Source organism: Sylvia atricapilla, chromosome 5 (assembly GCF_009819655.1).
Source record: "Sylvia atricapilla isolate bSylAtr1 chromosome 5, bSylAtr1.pri, whole genome shotgun sequence".
Lineage (NCBI taxonomy): Eukaryota > Metazoa > Chordata > Aves > Passeriformes > Sylviidae > Sylvia > Sylvia atricapilla.
In genome coordinates this window covers 71320003-71343275 of record NC_089144.1, presented here as the reverse complement: position 1 = coordinate 71343275, position 23273 = coordinate 71320003, and the positions used below count along the sequence as shown (strand labels likewise).

The window sequence follows — 23273 nt, the reverse complement described above, 5'->3', positions numbered from 1 at the left end:
AGAGAAGCAGACTGCTACACACATTATCGTGTCTGTGGCTTTTGTCAACAGCTAAAGCACAGGGAAAGCTCAGCCCTCTGCACCATCACATCCCTCTCCCCAGGCACAGTACAGCTGCTGGTGGTGCTTGAGGGTGGCCTGTCCCTGTGGGTAGCCCAGCCCGCTCTGCTGGTGGGACTGACCCCTGCAGCATCTCAGTGCCACACAGATTCAGTGTCCTGGTGGGCAAAGACAGACCTGAGCTGCCCTTCCAAAGCATGAGGTTTGATTACCAGTACCCTCCTCCCAGCAGCCAGCAAGCTCCCAAGCTGATTGCTGGTTCGTCTCTGAGCGCTGGGCAGGGTGAGGCACCTGCTTTCAGCTTTCTCCAGACATGCTCCAAGGGCTGGAGTCCCCAGGGTGCAGGCATGCTCAGGTGACACAGGGACACGGAGGCTTCCGGAGGCCACGAACCTCTGGTGTCCCTGGTGTGATCTGGGAGCAGATTTTAGGTGTGGCAGAGTCTCCCCTCACCCCCGTGTTCCCAGCTATCTTCCCTGCCACAGGGGTGTTTGGGTAACGCTGGGTGTGCTCTGTCCCTGTGATATGCCCAGCACAGCAGCAAGGAGCACAAGGCCCTGGGAAGCAGAAAGTGAGAGCTGTCGCAGACTCCAGCCATGGGATTTCTGCTGGGAACATTCCTGGCAGGACTTGAGTAACAGCAGTACCTACGCCCTGCTGGGTGTTCTCTTAGGTCTTGTCCACCCAGCCAGTGTTTCCCATCTGAATCAAAACTAATTGGGCTAAATTAAACCAGAGCAGCCCACTTTGAAGCATGATTATTCCACCTTAAAGACGATTTGGGTAGTCAGTGGACATAGTCACACTGATGTAAATGTGCCTGTGCCTGCAAGCTGTTTTGATAAATGCAGTTAAAAAAAAAAAAAAAAAAAAACCCTGATCATCTTTCTGTCAGTGTCAGCAAGGGACTCACAAGGGACTGGGGAGATTTAGCTCTATTGCTTCTAATCCATCAAAAACAGTGTGAGCAGTAACACTGTGTTCAACTTAGCTCAAACTTGATCCTGATGGACTTAATATAAATTAAAATTAGTGTGAATGGAGCATAAATAGAAGTGTCCTCACATACTTCGGGAGATTTAACTGAAATCACATACTCTGTGAAACCAACCTAACATTAAAGTAAATGTGTCCCTAGGTCTAGTTACATCATTGGTGCAACTCTTATGATTTTTTTTCCTTCTTTATTAAGAGGCTTATGCTAATAAAAGCTCTGAGGTAGATGCTTTAAATCAGCATAAGCACAGTTATACTGACGGAGCTTATGCCACTTCCCGATAGTGGCAATGCTTTCCCACAGGGAGAAGCTTTATTGCATGGCTGTGTTTGACCTCAAAAGCACAGGAGTATGGGAAAAGATACAGATGCAGAGGAAAAAGAGAACAGATTTGGGTATGAGATGCAAATGAGGGTTCCTGACAGAGGCAATATACCCGCTGTCCACTACAGGTGCTCCATCATGGTAAGTACACAGGCCTTGGAGATGAGGAAGAGCAAAGGCCTGGCTCCTCCGTGAAGTGCCACACAGGGGCAACCTCATTTCTTACTGCATCGGAAGGAACAAAGCCTCCACTGTGAGAGGAAATATCTCCAGCCTGCAGCCTTGCTGCTCCTCGGCTGTGTGATGCACACAACCAGAGCCAGCCCCTGTGTGCAGCAATCGAGTTCCACACGCCCCCACCCTCCAGGGAAATTGCATCTATTGATAGGATTGGACAGTGGGAAATTGCTTTGCCATGGCTCGATGCGTCCTACGTCATCCTGCCCAGGGGACTGTGGGCCAGAACAACCAGAAGGCTCTGCTGACACCTCTGCCCACAGTCACTAAAATGCCCTTCCCTTCTTTCCAGAGAGGGAAACATTTTTGGAAGGTTTTACCAAGATTACAAATTACCTCTGCCTTATAGTATAAGTCCAGCGCCTCACAAACTCAAAATGCTGACAGCAACACATTTACCCACCAGCCTCTGTCCCAATGTCACAGTAGTGATGCCATTAAGGCAAAACCTACCAAAGCACAATTCTCCCCCAGATGCCCTAACACACACACACACACCAACGTGGAGACACTGATCTGAGATGTTCAGAACCTCCAACTTTCCAAAAGGCATCAGCCCCTTTTCACCTTTCTCCTCTTCACATGAAGACAGACGCTCCAAACAGCAAAGGTTTTGCTGCTGCCTCCCTTGACCATAGAAACAGGGAAGTGAGACAGAGCTCAAAAACTCCCAGATGCAAGGGAAATGCCACCCCCTGTCTTGTACTGCAAAAAAGGCTGGAGTGTGGGTCATATTCAAAACAAATTTTAGGCACCAAATAACTTTTGAAATCTGATTACAGGGGGTAATTAATAAAAAGAAAAATTAATATTTTCTATTACTGTCTCAGCTTAAACACTGTGAAATGAATATGTTCTGAAAGTGTTCAAATATCCTCCAGCCAGAGGTTCTGAAAAAACCTGACCAAACTGTTCCTGACCACACTGCTTGCCTATGTGGAGACAGATTCCCATGCTTGGGATTCTGGACAGGGAGGTTTATTTGACAGGACAACTAGAGGCTGCCCCTGAGCATCTGTTTTTCTATCTGTTTTTCTTGGCTGGTAATTTATGCATTAGCTAAATGCAAAGCAGGTGTAAACCCTGCAAAAGCAGTTTTGGGGTGGGAGAGCCCAGTGCTGGTGATGAGAGATGGACACACATGAGACAGGAGCACGTGGAACACGAAGAGAGAACCCCACCACCATCACCCTGTTCCTTGACTGATGTATGCATCACGCCAGTGCCGAGGGGAGCCACAGTCACCTAGTCTGCCTGGGGAGTTAATGCCTCATCCAAAAGCACTGCACAAAAAACTAACACTGCCTGGGCATGATTTTCCCAAAATTCTGAGCCCCAGTACCAGGCCAGTTCCCTGTACTGCCAGACTGCCTCCCACCATCCCAGCTAATCCAGAGTTACTGGTTTACACAGCTGTGCCTTGCCCCTGATGGGATTTCTATTCAGCAGCTCCTGGATCCATGTGCGTGCTGCTCGGAGCATTCCAGTATAAAGACCTCTGCTTCTGGAGAGCTTGATCAAGAAAGCCCAGTTCCAGCTCTCAGGTCAAACCCTTCAAAGCTAGAACTTGGGGAGGAAGCTCATATTGCAGTGATGGTCCTTCCCCAGGAGAGGTGAAAGGGACAGGTTGCTTTTATGCTCCAGGCAGGGTTTATTTCTCCATGAGAAAAAGAAGCTTATTTCATGTCCTGTTGAAAGACGAGGTCCAGAAAGGCACCAGATGGCCTGTAATCTCCCATCTTCCTCCAGAGACCACCATCTACACCACGGTACAACAAAATCTGTACGCTCAATAAAGCATGTTTTGGAAAAGTTTAGTGGCCACTGGCAAATCATGATTGAGCGTAAGCACGTCTCTGGTCCAAACGAGCCATCCTAGTCCAGAACTCCCATCCTGGCTGTAACCCAGGATGGGCAGGAAACTATTCTACAGCCTGTTAAACAACAGGAGAAAAAGAAAATCAAAAAGCCATTTGACAGAATGGTCTTGGCATGTCACCAAAACCAAGACAGGATGGAATTGCCCACAACAGGCTTTTCGCAGACATTGAAAACATTTCTCCCTGGGAATCTCTTTCCTTTGCACATAACTTTCCAGGCTCAGGCTTGACAAACCAGAACAGACAGCCCTGAAATATACATGTCCTCCTTTGCAGTTGTGGGTCAGGGATTCAAACCAGAGCCAGGATCATGCTCCACATGCAGTTGAGGGGGCAGGGCTTATTGTGGCTTTAAAAAAACAACACAAAGGAAAACAACCTCCACACTGCCCATCCATGCACTGTCAGGCACATCCCTTCTCTTCCCTTAGCAGGTTCAGGAGTAAAGTCTTTCACTTTAATACCTCAGGCTTATTCCTGCAACCCTGCACAGGGACCTGGATAGCAGCATTATGCACATCTCCTCAGCCTCTCGAGCCTTACATTTTATTATTTAATTTTTGAAGCAATTCATTATTTTATCTTCTCCTTTGATGAACATTACTCCCCTCTTACCCCATTCAAGCACAATTTAACTAACTAGTAAGAGGTTACCATATGTAAGCACATGCAACCTGATAAAACAAAGGACTGCAAGAAGACCTGACGTGTTCTCTATGCCCTCGTGACTGCTGACTCTTTCCCAGCTCTCATTTGCTGAGCAACGCAGTCACTTGGCTCATGTCTCTTATTTCTACCTGTGCAAGGCCCACCTCTCCTTGAGGAGGGGGCTATGGCTTCTGTCCAGCCCAAAAGCCAAGATGAGGGCTGGAGGGAGGGCATGGCTGCACCTCCAGCTCGTTGGAAGCTACAGCAGGTCACTGTCCTTTGCCTGAGTCCATGATCACCTGGGACAGAACAACATTTGAGAGCCAAGAATAATTCTCACTGCAATTCCCCTTTCCCCCAAAAACTATGGTGAGGGTTGGAGTCACAAAAGTTGAAGATAATCTGGTAATATTTGATTGTTTTATCTTTCTTCAAATTTTGTCCAGTACAAGTTTGCAATGACTATTTCCTTTTTTTTTTTTTTTTTTTTTCCATTTGTCACTGTCAAAGGAAGAAGGGAGGGAAGGCTGAAGTGGACGGGAACAGGAATTACAGGACAGAGAAGAGCAATACAGGACCTTTTGATTTGATTTCTTTTTTAACAGACTCTTTGTGTCTTTTCCTTCTGGAGAGAGGGGGTGAAAATAGCCTTTATATGAAGGAAAAAAATCACCAAACAAAACAAAACAAAACAAAAAAAACCCCAAAAAAACCCCACCAAAACCAACCAACCAACCAACCAACCAACCAAAAAAAAAAAAATAGCACACCACCACAACAACCAGAACAACATCAAACAGACTGAAAACCCAGAAGTGGTAGTTAGGTGTTTACACGTGTATGTCCTTTTTTCTGCATACAGTGGTTTAATTCCAGCAGGGAGGAGTAGCACAGTATGAAAACCTTGTACCTTCTCTTGGACTTCAGCTTCAAATGCATTGTGTCTTGGCATGTTATCAACAATGACAGGGGGAAAAAAGACAAATCTCTCCCTCCTCTCCATACCAACCCTTCAGTAATGTGTTCCTGGTGGTGTGCAGGGCAGGAGCAGTTTCCCATCAGACTCTGAGGTCTCCAGAGGTGCCCAGTTCCAGGGATTGATGGAGACCTGTCAGATCTGTCACACACATGCAGCAGTGCCCGAGACATTTGTGTAAATCTAACAAACCACTACTCAGTCTCTAACTGTGCTGGGAGTTCCACAGCAAAAGACACCACTGATGGCATTCCTGCCTGTTCCCTAGCTAGGTGTGTGGGGGTGTTTTAGATTTAAAGGAAAGGGAATTAAATGACACTGAGTTACTGAGCTTTGACCTAAAATTCCTGAAACTTTGTCAATTCCATCCGAAGAAACTGGATTAATTTCCTGATCTTGGGAATCTTATGATTGGTTTCAATGGGCACAGCAACACCTCCTCTAGCTTTAAACTAAGTTGCTTCCTGGCAGAGGTTGGGATGCTATTGTCAGGTTATACATAAGCAAGAGGAACAAGTTCATGCAGTCAATAACGCAGCCCCATATTTGTGTTCCAAACTGAAGAATTATTTGTTTCTGTCTAGGATTTTTGCAGCGTTACTCAACTGCCTCAGAAAAAGAAGTGAACACATCTCCATGACTTCTCTGACAGCATGACACTAGCTCACATCTTCCAGGCATGGCAGCAGAAGCAAAGGGGCTAAATGTCCTAATAAGGATTGTACAAGAATCAAGACTGGGGGGACCTGCTTCCCCCACCAAATTAGGAGCAACATCGGTGAGAGGAAGAGGAAAAATCACCAAACTGCATACCGTGAGGCATGACTGCGAGCCTCTGGGTGCTAAGCTCTTCCCACAGCTATTTGCAGCTCTTTAAAAAATAAAAATACAATAAATGGTGTCTTATGTGGTGCTGCAGTCCTTTGCAGGGAAGGTGAATGAGGCTTGCCAGCTTTCTCCACCTTCAACAGTAAAACATCTCAAATGATAACGTCCCAGAGAGATCCAAATTTTGGTACTTAACTTTCAGCGTTCATTTCACCCGCATTTTGTAGGTTTTAGTTTCTGAAGGAAAGGAAATTAAATGGGGAGAAGATTGCCCTATGCTAATTCTCCAGTTAACCTCCGAGGAAGCTGCAGCAGATAAGGTTCCCATAGCAATTGGGATGGGTACCCAGCTCACAGATGAGGCTTGATTTCCACGCTTGCTCTCGGTGCCGGTCGTTTATCTCCACACAGCACAGGGAAAAGAAATTACTTGGAACAAGGAACGAGGGAAAGGAGCCTGTGGCCTCTGTGATTCATTTTCATGGCCGTTCTCTGGCGTGGTTGGATGTGCCAATATTGCAGCACAGCCACGCGCCAGCGCACGTACCCTCGGCCACAGCAAATCTCCCAGGTGCCTCCTGCCACTGCCTTTTCTGGTGGGTTAGCTGTGAATTTTTGATAGGCATTGAAGCAGGGTTTGGCAGGCAGCTTTACAGCCCCAGCCTCCACAGGACAGAGTCATCTGGCACTGCACCAAACCCGGCATCAGAGCACATTCCCTCCCACCCACTGCCTCACATTTTTGGCTACCCTGGCAACAAGCAGACTTTAATTCAACACAATCTGCTTCCAATGAACTCATATCACCTATTAATTTTGCTTTATCTTGTCTGAGCTGGTGATTATTGCGCTCGATTACGTCCTCCTTATCCCCTGAGCACTCAGCCTCAGTAAAGCAAGGGAGTGCAGTCATTCTCCCACCTTCTTCCCAAAGATACTCTGCAGCACGGGATCAGGCCCATCAACTCCGTCAATAATTCCTCTACAAAATGCCCCAGCAGTGCAGTTAAATTTGTGGGCGTGCAGTCCTCAGGGCCTCACTTTCTCAGCTGTGCTACAGCTCTTTTTTTACCAACTGCTCTGGGACTTGCACTCCATGAATTTTCTGAAAGAATTGTCAAATATTCATCGGTTTCACTCTTGGATGCATTTCCACTGGGCCGTGTAGTTTTGACCAAGAGCAAGTCCCCTAGACAGGCATTCCTCACCCCCTTTTCCAGACTGAGACTGCCTCCAGGTCCGTCATCAACAACTACGGCTGCATTGAGCCCTCTGTCACTCCTTTCCCTTCCAGTGACAGCTGGAGCTGTAACTACTGACACTGCAGACTCCTTTTGTCATTGGCTATGACGTTCCTGTCTCTCTCTTCTTTGTACAGACGTGACCTGCTACTGCACTTTCGTTTGTCATCCTCCGGCTTCTTATGTACTTCTGAACCAACTTACTTATTTCCTGTGCTAACACCCCATTGTTTAGTGCTTTTGCATGCCTAACTTGGTTCCTTTACACCTTTAATCTCTGCTCTCTCTCACCACCCTCACCACTGTGGTTTCTTTTCCTCCTCCCAACAGGAAAGCACTTTTTTTCTTTTTTTTTTTTTTTTTTTTTTTTTTTTTTTTTTTTTTTTTTTTCTTTTTTTTTTGCTACAACGTTGTTTTTCTCTTCCCAGGCGGTGTCAGTAATGAAGGACACTCCTGGCAATAGCGTGCTGCAGTCTCCAGAGCTGCTGGCAGGAAGACTTGTCCCCAGGGTGTAAAGGAGGTGCTGTTGCCTGTGGGTGCAACCAGCTGGCTGGAAGGAGAGGAACTGTCCCAGATGCTTCCGTCGCAGACGTGAAGGAGAGAAGGGAAAAGAAACCACTTTGGGAAGGAGAGAGCGCATCAGTCTGGGTCACGGAGGAAAACATCCCAGGCGCCTCAGAAGTGCGTTTCTCTCTCGGTGATGCTGAGCACCTCCCGCACTGGAGGGGACCAGCCGTCACGTCTCAGCTCCGGTGGTCCCGCCGTGTGCTGCTTCTTGGGCTGCGGCAGGTCCTCCGCCGGGGAAACCAGCTGCATCAGGCGCTGCGGAGAGGAGGCCGCTGTTAGCCACGCTGCTGGCAAACTGATGGCCAACAGTGACCCACAACCATCGCTGGGGGCCAAGACACCTGGAGGGCCAGCGTCCCAGCTCCCTCTTTCTCTCCTGCCCAGCGGAGGAAACAGAGCAGAGCGGCTTTGCTTCGGCTGCTCTTGGGGAGGATGAAGCAGGGAAACCTTATAAATGTGATTGCTTAGCAAAAGATTCTGAAAATATGAAACCTATAATGGAAATAGAAATGAAAGCTGACTTCGAGTTGTAGGATACTGAGTCTTAGCTACTATATAACCTGAAAACAATGGCCTAGCTAGCTGCAGGAGAATCCCTTCTGATTCAGCAGAACCCTTTCTGCTGGCTGAGGGATCCAAAGGTCAATGTAGCAAAACAGAAGTCTAAAGAGCAGTTTTTAGAGTTTAAAATATAACACAGTGTGGTAATATAGTAGTTCTTATAGGCTGTATGTAAATTCTATAGGATTTTGTGTCTTGTGTTGGTTGGTCACTGAAAATTAGAATATTCGTCACAAAAGGAGATATAATGGATTGTAACAAAGAACTCACTCTCTTACCTCTTCCTCGTCTCCTTCCTGCTGCTCTTAGCTCGCTCTTCCCCTTCCTCTTCCCCCTGCTCTCGCTCTCTCCTGCCCTCTTCCCCCTGCCCTTTGCTCTCTCACTCCCTTCTCACTTAGCCCACATCCTCCTGTTCTCTCTCCCTCTCTCTTTGGGACTCCCCTCCAGCCCAGGCTGGTGGCTGAAGGCAAGGCTTTTTTACCCACGACCCTTGCAATAAACCCACATGTTCTAGAATATACAGGTCAGCAGAATTCCTTGTCCCAGCCATCCGTGGATTCACCCACAAGCTGCTCTCAATGACAATGATTCCACCCCAGAGCTCAAATCTGGGCAGCAGACTGATAACCTGATGTGCAGCACTTCTCACAGACCTGCTGCTTGTCCAGGAGGATGCCAGCAATTAACACCACAGACATTTTCTGTGGCAGTGAGAAAAACACCATAAAACCATTCATTTTCCTATACCAAGTAGTTTTCCATTGATTTTGCTGTGCCCTGTGAAGATTTTCAAACGGGCTGATCATCAGATGCTAGCCATCTCCTGCCACGATTCAAGACAGGAGGTTAGGCAATAGATACCTCAGTGGCATCTCCCAGGTAAAGCAGTCACTCTGCAGATTGGTTCCTGCCCCAAACCATCCTCAGCTCCCCTCTTCCAGTCTTCTGTGATGGTGAAGGCAGGGATTGTGAGGCAGCTGCCTGCCCTTAGCTCCCTCTGTGTTGTGCAATGCAGGGTGCTACAGGCTGCTCCACACACATGTATGCAGAGTTGGGACAACTTTGAGGGGTTTATTCTTAAAAAAAACCCAAAAATATCCTTGAGCTCTTCAGCAAAAAGTGCTGGCTCACAGGGACTCTGCGGTGAATTTCTGGTCTTTTTCATCCCATTTTTTAAGCCCCTCTGGTATGCCACACAACTTCCTGAAGCTCCTGGTTTCCTCCCCCTTTCCATCCTGCAGCTGATGTCCTGCAGCTACCTGCCAGCTCCATGGGACAGCCTATCATTTCCCAGCTGAAACCTGACTTTCACAGTTACTAACTTTTCCCATTACAAGCTGTTCAGGGCAGTGCATGCTCACTCCCGTGCAAAGTGCCTCACAAGCAGAGCAGGCAATTCATCCATGATTCATTGGATTAATTTTAGTGCTCCCACTCCTTGTGAAGTGCCTGCCAGAATCACAGATTTTGTTCATTTATTCAAAACTATTTGCCCCATGATTTCCAAAATTGACCTTGACCTGCAGCTGCTCTGTGAGTTTTATTTCATTGTAAGTTTTTGCTCTTTGGAGCTTGAGCTGTCTTAATCAGGGACATTAGGAAACAACATTTGTGTCTCTTGGTCAGTCAAGTGTAACAAGAGGAATCAGTTTGTGGCAGTGACTGATCATAATTACCAATTACGATCTTGTTTTCATTGAATGGTTTGCAATATTCAAAGACTGTTCCTGGAAACGTCTGTGTCAGGAAATTATTTCACTACAGTTCTGGGGTGTGACTGGAAAAAGAGAATAGGTGTATTTTGAGAAATTTTGTTTTAAAAACAGGTGCAACTACCCTAGAAGATATTTCATGGCTGTCTTTGATTCTACCCCGGATCAACCCAGGTTTAGCCAATTCCTTCCCACACACGTAAACTGCATCCTTGGAAATTTCTTCACACTAAGGTAGCTGAGGAGGCCCTGGAAATTTCAATACTGTCGTGTAAACCAGGACAAACAGAAAACCCCTTGATCCGAAATGGGCCAGATCAATTCCTCAGGTGAATTCCTCAATTCCTCATTCTACAACGAGCATTAACACTATCCCCAGCAGCATTTCAGTCCAAAGGCTTGAAGCACTTTACCCCTGGTGAGACACACTGCTTGTTTAACAGGCAGGACATGTGGGGAATTACTTCTCTGGCAGCTCATCAAAAGCTTCTGAGCTGTGGGGAGTCAGACATGTCAGCCATGGATTCACCTTCCATGAGACAATGCAACAAATAAAGTCTTCCCGTACCCAGCTCATCCCTGGATATGCTGGCAATGGAGGGTCCTCCTCTGTGTGAGCCCACAAAGTGACTGTCAGACCTACACCACAGCCACAGGGACGGTCCCATCCCCTGCTCACCTGCTCCCTCTGCCCACCCCACCCTCCAACCAGGTGCAGTGAGGACGGGGAAGGACTGGAAGAGAAATTGTGTAGAAATTTAGATGTACTGTACATCACTCAGATCTTTCTCCGTGGGTCAGGTGAGGTGTCATCTCCATGATACCATCTCCCTAGATAGAGCTCTTCCTAGGACAAGGACAAAGAGGTCTACAGTGAAAGAGGACGGGCTCAGGCATGGCACAGGGTAGACCTTTACAGCTTTGTGAGCGGGTCCTCTTTAATAACTACGGGTAATTTCTTTTTTGAAAATAACCTGGTCCTGACCCAGGACTACAAGGGACAAGAAGCGAAGGCCAAACAGATCCTGGTTTTGCACTTGGTTTGCATTGGTATCTACTGTATATATACTACGTAAATGTCTATATACTGCCTTGAGCATGATGGTGCAGCGCCTCCTGGAAGACTTGGTGATCAGCCTGGAAGCTGTGCTGAGCCACTCCACCAAGCTCTCCAAATCGCCAACAGGAGCTACAGAGCATTCTGAGGAAGGGCAAGTCACCAGCCCTTGCCTTCTCAGAGGAGAAATGTGCTGTGTACCTCCTCCGTGGGGCCCATCTTGAACCATCTAGGGGAGCAACAGCAACACGCCCAGTGACCACAATCCCGGTACCTGTTTCAGGGGTCCTTTGGTTTTCAGGAGGATGAAAATGGCATAGAGAGGTATACAGACCATGGAGGAGAGTGCCATCAGCCAGCCCAGCACGTAGCCCCAGGGTGGGTACTCATAGGAATTGTTGTATTTCAAGGGTGTGTACTTGATCAGGGAAAACAGGAAGACACCCTGGGGAGCAGAAAACACAGACGTAAGGAGACCAAGGGGCAGCCGAGCCTGGCAGCCTGGCCACCCTGCAAGGGCTGGCTGCTCTGCAAAGGTGGCAGTGGGTTCTGTCCAGCATGAGCCAGCAGGGACCTTGCTGGCTGCACAAGGAGCTCTCAGAGCCAGGCTCAGGCATCTCTGCAGCACGAAGCCTTCAGGCCTCTCAAGAGTTCAACATAAGCAAAGTTGGCAGCAGCTTTGAGGGTCCAGCAGCATTCAGACGGCGATTTATTCATATCAAAGACAAAAATTGCTGCTCTGCCTGGCAGAAAGGCTCCAGAAGAACCACACAGGCACAGATTTAGCCGTCCTGGGGCTCTCTAGCTACAAAGCTCTCAGACAGTTTGGGCTGGTTTGAAAATTTCCCAGATCGTCAAGTCCTGCTGAAGCCTGGGCACAAAGCTTGTAAGTTGTAGCTATAGATCTCATTTCTGTTCCCACTGAGGTCAAAGAAAACAACTCTCAACATCAGCTACAAGAGCAGAATTTGGCTGAGAAAGCATGTAAAAGTCAGTGGAGCAAATTCAAAACAAGCAAGAACCTACCAGAATTTGGGTGCCTTTTATTTAAACACAGTCAAAAAGATCTTGGAAGATATTTAATAACATAGAAAGCAAATAGCTATAGAAAGATATTTCTGAACCATGGGCAGTCCTAGGAACAGAGACTGAAGCAAGTATTTCAGAACAGGGTAATTTTCACTGGTCTTCTATTCATAGATAAATTGACCAAACCTCTCCAGGCTTTGAGGACACGTTCCCTTTTGCCTTCACAATAAACAATTGGCTTTGCAGGATCAATTAATTTTCCAGGCAAAACATAAGGCTTCACAAAGGAAATAAACGTCCACCTCAGCTACAGACAAGCTTCTGCTTCTCCACAGCAGCGTGAAAAATTTACAGCAGCACCTCGGAGATTAATCAGCCTTTTCTACTGAGAATTCGGGGAGCCAAAGCCACATGTCATGATGCCATAATTGCACTTACCAGGCACATACCCGGGGTGAACACCAGCCAGCAAATCTTGATCAAGGGCCACGGGCGGAAGCCGATCATGTCCTCAACGTTGTCATAGAAGCGGTCGGCACCTTGGCCACCAACCAGCACAGAGACAAAGCCAGAGGTCAGGTCGGTTTCGTTGCCTTTAACCACTGCTCACATCAGATCCTAAACCTTCTTTATTTTTTTTTTCCTTTACTCCTGGTGAAAACATGTCTATCCTAATCATAGAGCAGCAGGTAATGCTGTGAGTAGTGCTGATTTCCTGTCGCTGAAAAGTCAGGATGGAGATAGAGAGGTTTCATTTCATCCATAAGTGACAGAAAGATTGACACTGAAGAAAAGCACAGTCCCTCAGACGACAGCAGCTGTATTTAGAGGATGCAGCCCACGCACTGGTGAGGATTGCCCAGGGAAAAGAGGGGTGCCTGGCTTACAGAGCAGCAAGGGAAAGCTCTTGAAGATATAAAGCATGGGGGACTGTGTGAGTCCAGTGAGAGCTGTCTGCAGGGCTCTGATCTCCTCCTTTTCCTTTGTCATCAGTTTCACTTACTGGATTGTTTTGGTCACAGTGTGTGGGACCCAGCTAAATCCCATGGTGCCCTGGGATGGGATATACTTCAGAAAAGCATCTCAAAGCCCTGACACTGGCCCAACTCTAACCATCGACTCTTCCCATCCCAAAGCACCAAGACCAAACTTATGCAATGGCATAGAGGAGACAACAAAGTGCAGATGGATCTCAGCAGACCTTGCAGTAAACTCTGGGATGTCTTCAAGTATCAGGAGCCTAATGTTGGCCAGAAAGAGATGTAAAACAAAGAAAAACCAAAAAGTCATTTGTAAGGTGCCCTAGCACCTTTCTAACCCAAAATAACCAGATATACTAGACTGCCTCAGGCAAAATAAGGCAACAGTATTAGACAAAATAAAAAGAGCTAGTCTGTCCAGAAAAAGGGTTACCAGTTAAACACTTCTGGGATGAAATAATGTCGTATTTGTCTTATTAAGGCTTTATCTTGGTGCTTAGCTGATAAAAAAGGATTCTGCTTTTGGGGATGTTCGTCCATCTGTGAACTCATGGTCAGGCCACAGTTCCCAGCTGCAAACATAGTAAGACTATTTCTTTACATCTCAACACCAGAGGGCTGGACTAGGCAAAATACGTGCCTAGAGAACTGGCCGCAGCTGTGAGTGCTTGGGGTTTGGTGAGTTTTATTTTGGTTTGTGGTTTTTATGTCTCAGAATTAAATTATCATATTATGTTTCCCTTAAATATAGTAATTCTACAAAAGCACATTATGTATGCTTTTTTTTTTTTTCATTCTTTGCATTATTTTCTATATCCCATGACTAATGCTTGCAGAAAATCTCTTTTAAACCCAGCTTTTTGAAGTATTTGGGGGGAGGGGGGAAGAAGGAGGATTGTTCTTTGAACACCTCTTGGTGTTGAGTTGGCGAGTTAACAAGTAGCCTCAAGCAAAGATAGTAAGCTATGATATATCAAGGGACATGCAGCCTTGTGTGGGAGCCCAGCCTACACCAGAGAACTTCCAAGCTGTAAATATCATGAGGATTCAGACAGCGTTTCTGAAAATATATTGGGGATGAAAGGAGATGGTATTTAAAATTAATTTTGCCAAAGAGCCAAAATCTTCCACAGGGTGACAAAAATAAGAGTGAGATATAAATAATGTGAATTGCAGTTTAGAGTATGAGCACAGCACAGTGTCTTCCACAGAAACACACTATCATGTCAGATATATGACAAATAAATTAATTCATGATACAGCTTCGTGGCAGATAAAGTTTCCCTGCCCATTTTGGATCTAGGATCTAGTCAAAGACATATCAACTAAAGAAATACAAGAATGCAAAAAAAAAAAAAAAAAAAAAAAAAAAAAAAAAAAGAAGAAGAAGAACACATATCCATTCTCCAACAAGAAAAAAACTCCACAACTTGTGTTGTAAATTATGATGTTCCTCCTCCTTGTTCCTTTTCTCTGCAGCACAACTGCCAGGCCCGAAATCTCCACGGCCACCATGGCAGTGAGTGGGTGATGTGATGATACACATCGGGGACTGACATGAACATCCTCAGAGAGTAGATGAACAGGAGGTTTTACATAGCCCACATTTTACAGGCAGATGAAAAAGTAATCAAGCTTAAGAAGTCATCAGTTCAACCCCTCAACACTGGCTTTTTGAGCAAATTAGAAGCAGGAGGACACATGCTGGAGCAATGTGCCCTTCCTTCCTAGGACATCAGAAGGATTAGATAAAGCTCCTGCAGAGAAAACCATAAAAACTTCTCCAAAGAGATTTTTGTTGGAGTGAACAAAGACGTTTGCTTTTATCTGCAATATTCCAAGACGAGGAAGAATGGGAGGCAGTCACTGGACAGTTAACCATAAATTCTGGTACCACTTCCCTTGTGTTGATCAATCCCATACACCTTCAAAGTGGTTGTGTGCTCCTCTGACAAAACATTTAGCCCTGTAAATTCAGAGGAACAAATTCCACACAAACCTAACTAGAGATTTGCATAAATCCTCATCTCTTGTCCTAATGGAGCCCTTCTCAATTTATGCAGCTTCTGCACCCTGGCACCACAACTGCACATCTTCTGGGTACCAGGAACACTGAGGAGGCCCTTGGTGGCCCATAAAGAAGCACATAAGGTTGCTCATAGCCGGTGCATCTGAGAGCATTCAGCACACAGAGCCAGAGCAAGCCCCACGGGCAGAATCCAGGCAGGAGGAGACTCTGTGCCATGCTGGGAGCTATGCTGCGTGTGGGAAAAAGAACCAGACACAGATTTATCACTGCACAACACAGGTTTACCCCAGGGCCTCCCACAGGTACCCCCTGGCATCAGTTTGCCTTAGCTGTTTCAAAAGTCCTAATGATTTCAGCCCTGGTTCTTCTTCAAGAGACCCTTGCTCTCTCCTGGAACAGCTGATCATAATGTGCACACCGTGACTGCCTGGAAAATATCCCCTGCAGCACATTTTGGTGGAACCATGTTGTGGATCTCGGTGTTCAAACCACACGCCTGCTCATAGAAGGGCTTCCTGTCCCAAAGTGGAAGGGATTACGGAGAAGAGGAGGGGAGACACCAGAATCCCTCCAGCACCCCCCTCTAGGGAACATGATCAGCAAATCCAAAGCTGTGCGATCCTTCCACAGGCAGGGAGCAGCATGGAGGGAACCCTCAGGTCCTTGGGAGAGCAGCTGCCTGGCAGCAGGGGGAAGCTGCCAAGTGGTGGGCGGTTGGCGTATGTGCTGGGAGAGGGGAAACTCAGAACACATATTTGTGTTAGCAGAAATGCTGTAATTCTTCACAGTGTAAGCAAGAGGCTCAGCCCTGCCAATTCTGAGGCTGGGGGAAAAAACCCTTTAATCAGCACTAGTCACCTTTTTCCACCACTGTAGCACCTCAGCTTGGCCCTCTGACTACATTTTGGACCAGAATCATCCCAATGGATGCAAAGCAGAACATCAAGAGGGTGAAATCACACTGTGTGGAGTGGCACAAATGAACCCATGGTGGTGAGGAAAGGGGCCATTTCTCTGTCCCCAGATTCTCCATCTCCCTTTGAGGCTGCTGGGGCAGCATCACCTCTCCTGTTACTCATTGCCTGCCATTGCTACACTCCATGGATCATCGGAAAAGGCATGTGGCCTGTGTGAGTGTAAAAGCGGTATTAAATGGGAAAGCATCATTCACTTTAATGAATTAGCTAGAATGGTGATCTCCATCCTGTCACAGGTGGATGGGGTTCTCCCTGTCCCTTTAAATCCCAGAAGGACTGGGCAGAAGGTGACTCAGAATTAAAATCTGGCCAGGATCTGTTACTGCAAGCTGTCAGGTGCGCTTCCCTTGAAGGACATCTTTCAAAAATAAATCTCTCTTACACGTCTGCTTCTCTTGCATTCCCTGGAGCCCAAGACCAAACCATTCTATGGTTCTATTATAAATTGTGAAAAGCTGGGAGAACATTCACACAAAGCATCACTCTTAATTTTTCTTCTATTGTATTCCTTCATGAGCTGTGTTCCTTCACTCTCCTGACCACCGAGATCTCACATGATGCCGTGTTTGCAATCTTTCCCAGAGCTTATGATGGCAATGCTGCTTGAAGCAGTTGGGAGCAGCAGATGTGTGACTGTAGGATGTCAAGGTTGGGTGTAAGCTGGCATCTGCTACAACTGTGCACAATCCTTACAGGTATGACCCACAATCCTTACAGGTAGTTCCATGAAGCAAAGAGAGGGAGCAGCTGCTCTCCATGGCACACAAGACACTTTGCCCTAAACCCAACAGCCTTGAAAAAGCTTCAGGGAGAGGATCCAAAGCCTTTGTGGTCAGGAAGAAATCTCCATAGGCTATCAGAAGAGACTCTTCCTACGTCACACACAAACACACAGTTGGTTTCCTCCTGAGAGTTCATGAAGCTCAGTTTTATCCTGCTCCTGAGTAGTTTTAGTTGCAGAGCTCACTGAGAGCCAAAGCAGTCCCTCCTATTCCTTTGCTGAGTGCCATCACAGGGTAAATAGGAAGCAGGAATCATCACAGAAGTAACACGAGTTTGCATCCCAGAATTTTGTGTTAAATTAACTGGCAGGACTAAACTAAGTGCACAGTGTAAGCAGACAGGGATAGACACCAAAGAACAGCAGTCACTCCTCTATAGCTGATTTTCTATTTCAAAGGGCAGATGGGAAGAACAGCAAGGTCGTTTAATATGAGGCACCTACAGAGAAGGAAAAAACATTCCTAGTCTAAATGTGGAGCAATTAAGAAATGTTGCAAGGAAACACAGTGAAAACTAGGCAAGAAAGAACATAATTACAGCACTTCTTTGCCCCCTGAGGATCTTTTGTATCCACTCTCACTTCTCAACCCCCCATTCTTGCCTTGATAAAGAACAAGACAGATTTTTCTCCTCCACTTACCATACACCCATCCTATACAGACGACTTCAAAAATAGCCAGGAAGAGCAGGCATGTGCCACTGGCAGCATAGTAGTCAAAGAGCTGGAAGATGTACATGCCACCCTGTTGAAGAGGTAGAGAAAACAGAGCCATGGCAGGACTGTTCCATGTCAGGGAAAAAATGAGTCAGGCAAGAAGAAGAATAGCAGCAGAAACACTGAACCTAGAACAGGAGAGAGAAGAGCTTTCTCTTGGGGCTGCCCTCACTCTGTTCCAAAAACACCGTCAAGCCTGGTGGCAGGAGAGCTTTTCATGCCCATTTTATGGTACTGCTGGGCTAGGCTGACTTCTATGTGCATAAGAGCAGGAGCTGGTTTGTTTGGCTGTTTTAAAACAGTTAGGAAGTCCTCAGGACCATTTTTGAAATACCACGTAGCAGTGCAGATCTTTGCACCAAAAAAAAAAAAAAAAAAAAAAAAAAAAATTGTGATCTTGAGCAAGGATATTCAGATACCTCGTTTTGCCTTCCTCCAGCCTTACACACTGCACAGGTTCCAAGCTCTGTAAGGGCAGAGGCATGTGGCTTTCCTGCTGCTTCTGGTTTCAAGCTGAGCCCTGCAGAGTTGCCATCAGCTATCTGTACAGGCCCGTGGATGATTTTCATGTGATTTCTCCAAGAGAAAGCCTTGGAGGGCGAGTAGATGCTGCCAAATAATGCTGAGGGGCTCTAGACACAGTGTCACTCATTGATCACGGCCGGTGCTGCCTTGAGCAGATCCTCAGCCGGGATGCTGCTGGAGGAGCGTTTATCTGTGCCTCGGGGGTTTGCCGAGAGCTAGCTGCCAGCACAGAGCCCATGGAGGCACACAGGAGTGTGGACACACCCAAGCTTGTGGTACACACAGTGCAGGAGGAGGTGCAGCTTTTATAAGCAGAGCAGCGCAAATACCGTGTGCATGGCATCACACCAGCACAGCCCTGCTCCCTCTGCTCCCGGGATGACGGGCTTCCCACGGGCTCCAGCAGGCTTGTGGCACAGCCATCACCCCCAGTCTCCTCTCCTGCTGCTCTGCTTCGTGTGGAAAGCAGCCAGCGAACGATCGCTGCCTTTAGAAGAGCTTGTTTTCAAACAGCTCTGCTTGTTTTAGCTGGTAGGGCTGGTATTTGCACCAAGCCGTGTATCGGGCAGCCTCTCTGGGCTCTGGGGCTGCGATCTCTGGAGGGCTCAGTGATGCAGAGAGTGTCACACGGGGGCAAACAGCGCTGGCTGTGACAGACACCAGCTAACGCACTGCAAATAGGAGACAATTAACAGCACTGAAGACCAGCTTGCTGTCTCTGCCCAGACCTCCAGAGCTGTGTAGCAGGGGGCTTGGTGCTCAGCTGTACAACCCAGCTACTCCTTGCTCACCTCAGTGACCAGCAATAAGCCCAGCAGGTAGCATATGACTGCAATGGCCAGGATCAGCAGCTCCCGACGCCCCTTCTTCCGAAACACTCCTGGGAACATGTCGATAATAGCTGTCACCATGCTCTCTACACAGACAAACTGCAGGAGAAAACAGGTCAGAGAAATCAGCATCTCTCCTTCCCCAAGCACGCGCTTCCCCTCACTGTCCTTTTTGTCCTCCCACCACCCAACACCTTTTTTCATTTTTTTCTTTTCATCTGCCTTGCTTTCATCAAAGGCCAGTAGAAGGAGAGGAAAAAGGCCTGATTACTCAGGTACAAGGGCTGAGGTTTGGCAGAGGCAGAGCCTGAGCAGAACACCTGCCCAGTGGACATGCAGGACACCCTCTGCTTCCCTTGTGCCAGCAGCAGAACCGCACACTGCATTCTGCAGGGTTTGTTCCTGACATAACAGGGATATGGGATGGAAGACATGGGCACACCAGTGGGAAGAGGACACAGAAATTGCTCTGGTGGGATGCAGCTGGGGGAAAACAGCCCAATTCCCTGTCCCAGACTGCCCTGCTTTGTGCTGGACTTCAATCTGCAGGGTGGCCAGTTTTTGGGGGATGTAGCTGGGACATCCTCACATACACACTGGGAGAAGATGCCAGCAGGGATGCCAGCCCACAGAACCACTGGCCTGCTACAGGCCCCGGCTCTGAGCTCCCACAGTGTGGAAGTGCTGCATACAATGTGGAGAACATCTTTAAGGTACCAGCAAAGCACAGACCCACCCGATCCTTTCCAGTGACTGTGGGGAATGCTCAGGCTGGGGACAGGCACCCGCATGTTAGATGAGGAGGGGGGTTTGTTGTACCTGGCTGTCCAGTCCCAAGAAGATCAGCATGAGGAAGAAGAGGCAGGACCAGAGCTGAGAAGCAGGCATCATCGTTACTGCTGTTGGATATGCTATGAAGGCCAGGCCAGGACCTGCCAACAGACCACAGGATGACCATGTGTGCCCCCCACACCACCACCTGCAGCACAGAGTAAGCTCAGGTACTCCATCAAAGCTCCAGTTGCCACAGCTCCTTGCCCACCCGTGGCTGAAAGCTGTGCTGAGGAGTAGGGGTCCTGCAGAGCTCTCTGCAGACACCCACAGTATAGAGGATGTAGAGAACACCTCAGATGAGTGCCCTCCCCTTCAGGCTGTTTGTTTTCCCTTGGCCCTGAAGTCTCCCGGGTAAACTTACCTGATTCAGCCACTTCTGAAATAGGTATGCCCTGCTCTCGAGACATGAAGCCCAGCACAGAGAAAATGGCAAAGCCAGCAACAAAGCTGGTGGCACTGTTCAGGGAGCAGAGCATGATGCAGTCCCTGCAGGAAGGAGACCAGAGAGAAATGGGGATTTCCTGCTGCAGAATGGATCCACTTAGGATCACGCCTGTGCTCAGCTTCCCTAGGCGAACAGCACCACTGAGAAACAGCAATGTTGTTCTTGAACCCTGCAGAAGTAAAAAGCTCACAGCAGAGCTAAGAATTCAAGAGTTACAGAACTATACATGGCAGAGCAGGGGAATGGGGCACAACCACACAGCACAAAGCAAAAAAACCCAAATAATTTACAAGAGTCCAGAGAAGAGGAAAAAACCCAGAGAAAATTAGGAAAACAGAAAATTAGAAGAGGAAAGAGCTTGCAAAAGGAAACAGTCAAGAAAGAGGAGCATCTGAAAGCATGAAGACATACAGGTCCTGCAGACCTAGTAAAACAAGGGCAATAGGACAATAAAAACCTTCACTGACAAGGCCTGTGTCTACACTGTCTTTATTAGCTATGCTCAGATGGAGGCTGGGATGTGCTATGCTGCTTGTCCTGAAACTTGTGTGCACGTGGCCCTGGTGAAAATCGGGCACCACTCTGAGCTGGCTGGGCTGGAAGCCCCACACCCCTGGGTCCTGCCTGGGCAGCTGCCAGAGCTGACCCACAGCACCAGCTGCTATGGAGCAGGCACCGTGGGCACATTTGGGACACCTGGAGCACAAGGCACGTCAGGAATTAGAGGAAGTGTCAGCACACTCCTTCACGGGTGACTGAAATATTTCGGGAGAGCCAGAAGAAAGTATTAACTGTCCAGCCAGCAGCCGTGGCAGCACCTATCAGAGAACAGAAGGAGAGATGATTGATGTCTCCCAAGCACAGTTCCATTTTACCATCTGTGCTGGAGCAATATGTGAAAGAATAGCAAAGTCCCTGCTTCTTGGGGCTCTGTAGTGGGTGTCAAAAACGGTCCTGATGTCTCCACTGAGCTCCATGTCAGGCCATGGATAAAACAGATCTGTCATCCAAGGGCGAGGAGAAGGCCAGGCAGACTTGATTAATCCCCTCAATAGGATCAAAAGGCCACTGGCAGTACATTACTGTGATGGCAGTAAAGCACTGGAGACAGGGGCCCAGCCATCGCCTTTGTACCCCCTCCCCTGCCTAGCAAGTGATGGCAGAGCTGGCCACGTCACCCCTGCTCACCGACTGTCCAAACACACTGTGCTGTCTCCACAGGGGCTGGAGACACTCTCACTCTCCATTTTCATCCCCCCTCCTCCTCCAGTCTCTCCTTTCCACGCTAAGCACTATTAAAGCCATTCTCTGGACCCCTCTTTTCCCTCAGCCATTCTCCATCCCTGTGCTGAGTCCTGGGCAGCTTCTGCCCTCTGAGCAGCTCGTCAGTCACAGCAGCACCACCCAAGGTCTTCCCCAGGGACAGAGCACGCCTCTGCTGCAGCTCTGTGCTACCTGAGAGCACTGCCAGAAGGAAATGAGGAGTCCGGGCTCTTCCTACCTGTAACAGTTGTTGGTGTATTTGTTGTAGCTGCCCAGAGCTGTCAGGCACCCCTCACAGATGGCATAGGAGAAGAGAATTTGAGTGCCTGCATCCAGCCAGACCTGGAACAGAGAAGGTCAGTGGTCTTCAGATCTGGCAACAAAATATGCAAATTATTAACAGTATACAAAAAAATATATATAAAATATTAACAGTAACTTCAGTCATGGAGAACAAATCCTGTGAGACATTCAGCCTTCAGTCATGGAGAACAAATCCTGTGAGACAGAAAGGGGATCTACAGTGAATGGAGAATCTGGGATATCTATCTGGAAAAACTGAGCTATGGAACTGGAAGTCCTTTAGGAAAAGGCTCTAGAGGAGACGGTATTTTCACATCCCTCTCAAGGTGACACCAATTCTCCACCCCCCACCTTTGCATTCAGGGTAGAGATGGCATCCTTGAAGCATGGCTCCATCTGAAGCTCTCACTACAGACGTCTGTGGTCCCTACATGGCCCAGATGATTAATCTCCTTGCAGAGTCACTGGTGAGTCACCCCAAGTGAGAGCGTGATCAGCAATCTGTGCTCTCCTTTCCCTGCTCCCAGATCTAGTTTCCCACCTCTCTGAGGCCACAGGGCACAGTGAAAGGCAGAAAATCAGCAAAATGAGAGATTGCAGGCCAGTGGGGTGTCGTGCACCCTTTGCTCTGGCGCTCCATGGGAAAAGCTGAGTGGGGTTTCTTGGCACTGCTCCAGCCCTCTCCTCCATGGAGAGCTGAACTGTGGGCTGAGCTGCGGCTCTGTTCTCACACAGTCCCAGGGAAAGCCCTGAGCTGGGAGTTCTAGGCAGGCAGAGAAACAGCCTGCCTTCCTGATGGTCTCCACATCCCCCACTCATTCTTGTTTCCCTCTAAGCAGTCCCCAGCTGTCAGCATCCAGGCAGGTGGAATCTGGTGGCCTTCAAAGGATCCCAGCCCAGGCAGTGCTGCCTGAGTTTACACCGATTCCTCACAGACAGGCATTCACACAGCAGCCCTTCAGGCACGGACACACATCCCACCGAGCCAAAGCCCCACCTTCTGCCTCACCTCAGCACCAGCATCCCACTGAGGGTTTCCAAGAGCTCCAAGGAGCGGAAGCAGGGATTGAGCCTTTGGCCAGCCCCTGCCCTAGGCAGGTGGGACTCGCCCCCAGGACAAGGGAAGGGGACCCAGCTGGTCACAGCCCACGTTTATGTGCGTGCCTTTGGTCTCTGCAAGCACAGGGACACCACATGTCCTGGGAGGGGCTCTGATGGAGCCAAAGGGCTAACTAGGCCAGAAAAAAATTTAAAAGTGATGAATTATATAACCCCTCCCTTAATTATCTGCATTTAACAGCCAGAAAAACTGTTACATGCTAAATATTTTATATACTCTTCCGGTTTTGCTGAGCCCGTGAGTAGAAATGACCTCATGTACCCACATGCTGCAGACCACAAGCCAAAACGATGCACTGTGTAGGGGGACTAGATGCCTCTCAGAAGTTTTAAGGATCCTGGTTCCCTGACCT

General features: G+C 48.0%; 1 protein-coding gene across 1 annotated transcript in view; it reads right to left on the bottom strand.

Annotated features, from left to right (window-relative positions):
- Positions 1 to 4968: 4968 nt before the first annotated feature.
- The window catches only part of LOC136361886 (sodium- and chloride-dependent betaine transporter-like), a 37716-nt gene continuing 19411 nt past the window's right edge, over positions 4969 to 23273 (bottom strand). Inside the window, exons 8-15 of the mRNA XM_066320120.1 lie at positions 21737 to 21840; positions 20152 to 20276; positions 19776 to 19888; positions 18918 to 19055; positions 17527 to 17629; positions 12556 to 12656; positions 11363 to 11533; positions 4969 to 8013 (exon numbers count right to left, since the gene is read on the bottom strand). Coding sequence (XP_066176217.1) covers positions 7867 to 8013; positions 11363 to 11533; positions 12556 to 12656; positions 17527 to 17629; positions 18918 to 19055; positions 19776 to 19888; positions 20152 to 20276; positions 21737 to 21840 — 1002 coding nt within the window. The 3' untranslated portion in view covers positions 4969 to 7866. The remainder of the gene's footprint in view (positions 8014 to 11362; positions 11534 to 12555; positions 12657 to 17526; positions 17630 to 18917; positions 19056 to 19775; positions 19889 to 20151; positions 20277 to 21736; positions 21841 to 23273) is intronic.